Source organism: Microtus pennsylvanicus, chromosome 8 (genome assembly GCF_037038515.1).
Source record: "Microtus pennsylvanicus isolate mMicPen1 chromosome 8, mMicPen1.hap1, whole genome shotgun sequence".
Taxonomy (NCBI): Eukaryota; Metazoa; Chordata; class Mammalia; order Rodentia; family Cricetidae; genus Microtus; species Microtus pennsylvanicus.
Genome location: NC_134586.1, coordinates 75,677,034 through 75,683,033, shown reverse-complemented (window position 1 = coordinate 75,683,033; position 6,000 = coordinate 75,677,034). Strand labels below are relative to the sequence as shown.

At 35.1% G+C, this 6,000-nt stretch overlaps 1 gene segment (V, D, J or C); it reads right to left on the bottom strand.

The window, feature by feature from the left end:
* Window positions 1-674: 674 nt before the first annotated feature.
* LOC142855352 (immunoglobulin kappa variable 4-1-like) lies at window positions 675-1,373 on the bottom strand. The segment is given in 2 exon segments: window positions 675-1,081; window positions 1,284-1,373. Coding segments are annotated over 2 exon segments (456 nt in total).
* Between the last annotated feature and the right edge of the window lie 4,627 nt (window positions 1,374-6,000).

The following is a 6,000-nucleotide window of genomic DNA, read 5'->3' as shown; positions in this document are numbered from 1 at the left end:
GGAATAGATACGTAAAATAAGAAAAAGACATTTAAATAAATAGGCTAAAATAAAAAAAAACCCAACTGAGTACAATGAATTTATTTCAAGAAAAGATTTTAAAGGGCAGCAAGATGCATTGGATGGCAAAGACACTTGCCACCAAACCTGATGTCAAACTTGACTTTGATTCCAAAACACAAAGGACAAAGACACAATCATGGCCAAGTGTCCTCGGACCTCTACAACTATGCTGTGTCAAATATGTACATAGAGACAAACAAATGCACACTCACATAGATACAGAAAAGACTACTTAATTAACTAACATGTAATAAAACTAAAATAATCTAGGAAAGGAAAAGAAAATAAGAAATAGAGACCAGTAAAATAATAATATATCACCACAGAATCCAGAAAAAGAACAAAAACATTTTTCCTACACTTTGAAACCCTTTCCATCCCTATTGTTTCTGCCCATAGCATCTTGTGACTGTCACCGAAAGACCGGCACTATAAAAGATAAATCCCTCCTATTCAAACAGCAGAGTTTGTGCAATAGAAAGATAGTATTGAGTTCTTTGCAACATTTTCATTTAAAGGTATTTCCATACCTAAAGACATAAGAGACATTCATCCCTTCATGTTTTGTTGGGCTCTTCAAACTTTTACATTACTGTTTGGACACACCAGCCTCAGGTATCAGGGGGAAGTGTGCAGGTCCAGGGCTGTGTGGTGCAGGCAGCTGGTGTGAATCTCAGAGGGGTTTTTGTTGGAGGCTGAAGCACAGTGGGAGGATCACTGTAACCCTGCTGACAGTAGTAATCTGCCACATCTTCAGCCTGAACACTGCTGATGATGAGAGTGAAATCTGTCTCAGATCCACTGCCTGTGAAGCGATCAGGGACCCCAGTGTACCGATTGGATGCATAGTAGATCAGTAGTTTAGGAGCCTGTCCTGGTTTCTGCTGGTACCAAGCCAAGTAGTTATTGCCACTGTATAAAAGACTCTGGCTGGACTTGCAGCTGATGGTGACCTTCTCTCCTGCTGACACAGCCAGAGAGGTTGGGGACTGACTCATTACAATATCTGCACAGGCACCTGTAATCAGCAATAAAAATGATGATGCATAATATGAAAAAACAAGATATAGTACCAGTCGTAATTTGTGATTTAATATCATTTTAATGTCATATTGTCAGAGTATTATTGTGTAAGAATATTCTGTCATAGTACGCATTGTTAATTTCTTATATGCAAAGAAGTGACTCTAAAAAGATTATAATACTTTAGAATTTCTTACCAGACACCCAGAGCAGCAGGGACATGACAACCTGGATTTGTGATACCATCTTGCTTCCTCTGTCTCTCTGATGTATCTCAGTTCTCACTCAAAGGGCTTACTTAGTCTATAAATTCTAGGAGGTTGGGTAGAGTTGGAGAAGCCTATGCAAAGCAGTCAGCAAATACATAAGGAAATGCTTGGTCAGTGTGTATGAGTAGTTGGTGTCAATCAGCAGGAAAAAATAACATCATGGGGATTGTGAGCAATCACTGAATGCTATCATCTTACAGCACTCAAACATAAATCAATTAGGCACTCTAAAAACAACTTTGGTTTAAAATCCACGATATTTTTAAATCAGTTTGTTTTGAAGAAATAGATATAAAAACTATCTAAGAATAACAATTAATGTTTAACCAAAGAAATGATGAAGTATGTTCAAAAAACCACAACAAAAGAACCTTAGAGTAAAAACCATGCAATGAAAGGAAGAAATGGTGGAGGGAGAAAGAAAAAAAGCAGAGTGAGGAAGAGAGTGAGAGAGGAAGAGGGGGGAAGAGAAAGAATTAAGGTCAAAATTATTTATTTTTCCCTATCTGTATAACCACTCTTATACAGAGGACAATAAACAGTGCCTCAGACAGCTCAGAATTCATTCTGTGTAAATCCTGGAGAACATTATTAACATTGAGATGAGAGAATCTTAAATCTCAAAGCAATGATATGCCCTGCAGAAACAAACAAGTATCACGTGCACAACAAAGGGAACTGAAAGAAGATGATAAATTTTTGGAAAGAGAAGAGGAAGAAAACAAACTTGATTTTTTTTCAAAAAGTCTTTGCTGTAGTCTAATATTTACCAAGCGTGTTTATTTGAAAAATGCATATTTTAAAATAACTTACAATTTAGCAATATTGAAACTGGGTGAAAATGGTCTTGCTAAAATAGTGAACACTAAAAACTTCTCTCCAGAAGGGAACAGAGTCATCTTAAGTCAAATAATAAGCTTAGAGAGATCAATAGACCAGAATACCATAGATTGATGCTATAGATAAAAAATATTTGAGTTTGAATGAATATTAGAAGCAATAATAGAAATCACAGAACACACCTGGACTTTAGGTTGGTGAACTCTGAAAGAATATATAAAAAGTAAACTATTAACCCAGTATTATGTGTAAAGTTCAAGAAACAGAAAAATAAATAAATAAAACATTAAGGTAAGAAGTTAAGATTAACATCTTTAATCTCAGAACTGGAGAGACATAAAGAGGAGCATTATACATTAGAGGACAGCCTGGGGTCCAAGTTCTAGGCCATTCTAACCTGTGCATGGTGACAATCTTTCAAAATATGTGTTACCAATCAAGTACTTGCAAGGTAGATTAGACATTTGATATAGAAATCATAGTAGTTATTTGACATTAACATTTTGACATTAATCAAATAATATTCTTAGAAATTAAATATGGATTTAGGTAGCATGCATTTCCCATTTATTTGCATAAACTGTATAATTTTATACATCTATCTTTCATGTAAAATGATACATTATTTCTGATAGGCATATACTGATCTCATTTCTCAACTTCTAACAGTATCATAAGAAAGAGGTAAGCAGCATGTGGATTATAGAAGTTCCCAATCTCAAGGTCAAAAATAAAACAGATAAGTAACTCTGCTCCTCTCAGAGTCTAAGTTGTGCTGTGCTCTGGATCTTTGGAGAAGTTTATACTTGGCTTTGTGACAGTTGCAATGAGATAAGATTTTGGATTCATATCATTTACTGCTGTTCATTCAAATAGGACACCTGGAGACTGGGTTATATAAATCCAAAGGCTCCTTCAGTTAAACATGTATTTTCACAATATGTAAGGGAAGAACATGGAGACTAAAAGGACAAAATTCTTGTGTTCTATTGTGAATAGTAGAAAAAGCCATAAAATCTTTAGTTACTGCTTTTTCCCCAAATCTAGTTTCTACCCTTGTGCATTAGATTGCTTGGGCTGTGATTAAAAGTGAACTAACTTCAAACCTATTGGGTGAAGAAAACAAAGTTAATTTATTCCCAGCTTTGGAGCCAGAAAGACTGATGTGGATGACATTAGTTCATGACACACAGCACCCTCTTCCATGAATGCCACTGTGAATGAAGGCCCAGGGAAGACATATTTCATCCTAAAAATCAGCATAATAGAAAATGAGGAACTTGCCATTTAAAATGGTGTAAAATTAATGCTATCTCCACCTACACTACAATATCCTAAAATGTAAACTCCCAAAATAGTAACTTCTATTACATGTTACTTTACAATGGACCATCATACAAAAGTGTCTGAAATTGTATGAGAGTAAAAATGATGGGCCAACATGTTACAGATGAGTTCTATACACCATGAGAAGAAAAGCTTCACCCAGGCAAAACCTTAATTGTGCTTTCTGCTCCACCATCCTTAGAAGAGATTTGTGAAGCAGACTAATAAGCCTTCTCCAATCTCTTCTTAGCAAACAGGTTTGACTGAAGGTAAGGAAGTTGATTCCAAGTATCAATAACCTGGGTTCTTGTGAAGTTGGTTAGTGATTTCTACATGATTTTGTAATTTGTGAATTCTTATTATTTTTGGCAGTCAATTAGAAACTAAAGTAAAAATATAAAATTACTTATTTTGACTTAAAATAAATTAATTTTAATAAATTAAAATGAATTAATAAAAGTGAAAATAAATTATAGCAAGACAGTAGAAAGAGGAAGTAGTATATGCTGCTGGAGGGACTGCAAACTGTTGCAAACACTGTGTACTTCAGTATAGGGGCTTCTCAGGGTAACATCAAATAACCCTATGATTTAATTACTTCTGCACTATGTAATTTTCTGAAACAGATGTAAGTCATCTTAGAAGAGACATATTTCTACGTACATATTTTTAACTTCATTGCTCACGTTAGTCAGAATTTAAATCAACCCAGTGTCTTTCAGCAGATGAATGGATAATAAAAAGGGACAAATGTACAAAGAGGTTTTTTCAAGTATAATGAATATGAAAATCACATAAGTGAGTTAACTTTTCCTTTGTGATTCAATATATACATTTGATTCAGAAAAGACTCCCTGCATACATGAATAAATAATTTTATCCTGTTTTTGTGAATGGAATTCAGCCAACTTCTCGTCCATGCTGATTAACAGTAGCCTTGAAGTCTTTTATATCCTTGAAGTTTTCCTTACTGCATGTCCCATCAATAACTGTAAAAGTCATTGGACAGTGTGGAAGGGTGGTACATGAGTGGGTGATTTAGGACATCTCTAAAGTCAAGATAATCTTATGAAATTTAGTGGGACTAAATAAAAATAAAAAGTTTATGTTGTTTTTATAACAAGATGTTTTTGAATGCCTGGATGAAATTCAGCCTTAATAATACTTTGACTGTAACATGTATGAACCTGAGAAAATGACCCAGACATAGCCTGCTCAGATCATAGATGTAGAGTCACTGAATTTGTGATAACTTCTTATACTCCATGAAGAAAGTCCTAAAGTACAGTTTCAGTATCCTGAACAATGACTGTAAACCTGAAAAACATAAAGATGTGCATCACAATGTGGTGCTAAGGATCATTTTATTGACCTTCTTCACTCCACGTGGGAATGATATGAAAGTCCAAAGGAGGTTCATGAAGAAGTGCAGAGTTTTTATGAAGTAAAGCTTCCATGATCATGACCCACACTATTGAGTCTTTGAATTTTATGCACCTACAATGGACCAACACATAAAATATGAAATGGAGTTGGCTGGGGAATCATGTAATTTTCCTAGAAGGGTGATGGGTTGCAGATTCAGGGTCACTGTGTGCTAGATAGCAATTTCCAGCTTATCTCAAAATATATGGTGAGACTCCTCTACCTAAGAATTTGGTAAAAAGTGAAGGAAGGCAAGGAGAGCATGTGGCCACATTGTTGAAGATGCTATATCAAAAAGATGTAGTGTTGGGCAAGTAGAAAAACAGCTAAAGGGTCTAAGTTCATACATGAGCTTCTGTGATGGACACAGAGATGCAGATCAGAAAATAGGCAGTAAATCAGCTGTAGGAGGCTTGTGTGTGTGACCTGCTGAAATGGAATTTTCAAATCTCAAGCTAATACAAGTGGAAATGTAGCACTCGAATGAGGATGTCAGCTTGTAGCTTCAAGACAACTAACAATCTTCAATATCCAAGGCTCTTAATTTGAGGGTCTAATAAAAGTTTCCTGTATATAGTAAATGATTTTCTGTCTTGTCAATCTATTAAATATAAAAATTACATTTTGAAAATAGTATCATGGAGATGTTAGTTAAAGAAGGAAATTGAAAACTTATAAGTCACACATGGATAGATAATCACATAGTTTATTTTAAAAATCTCTGTTTCACAGGTTTACCCTTTTCAAAAAAAACAAGATTTTTAAGATAACTTTGTTGAGATGTGTGGCAAACAGATATAGCTCAGATACTGAACTTCAGTGAGCAATAACCCTCTGCTCTAGAGAAAGAGTTATTGATTTGGGAGAATGGGGCAGAACAATGTCCCCAGGGGAACCTAAAATGATAAACCCTTGCTGTCACATTTACTAAAAGTGCTCAAGTGTAAAACCATCATGTATGTAGTTCTTATTTTTATTGGTATTATTGAGCTATGCATTTTTCTCTGTTCCCCTCCCTTTCCCCTCCCTTTCCCTTCAAGCAAATCCCATAGTC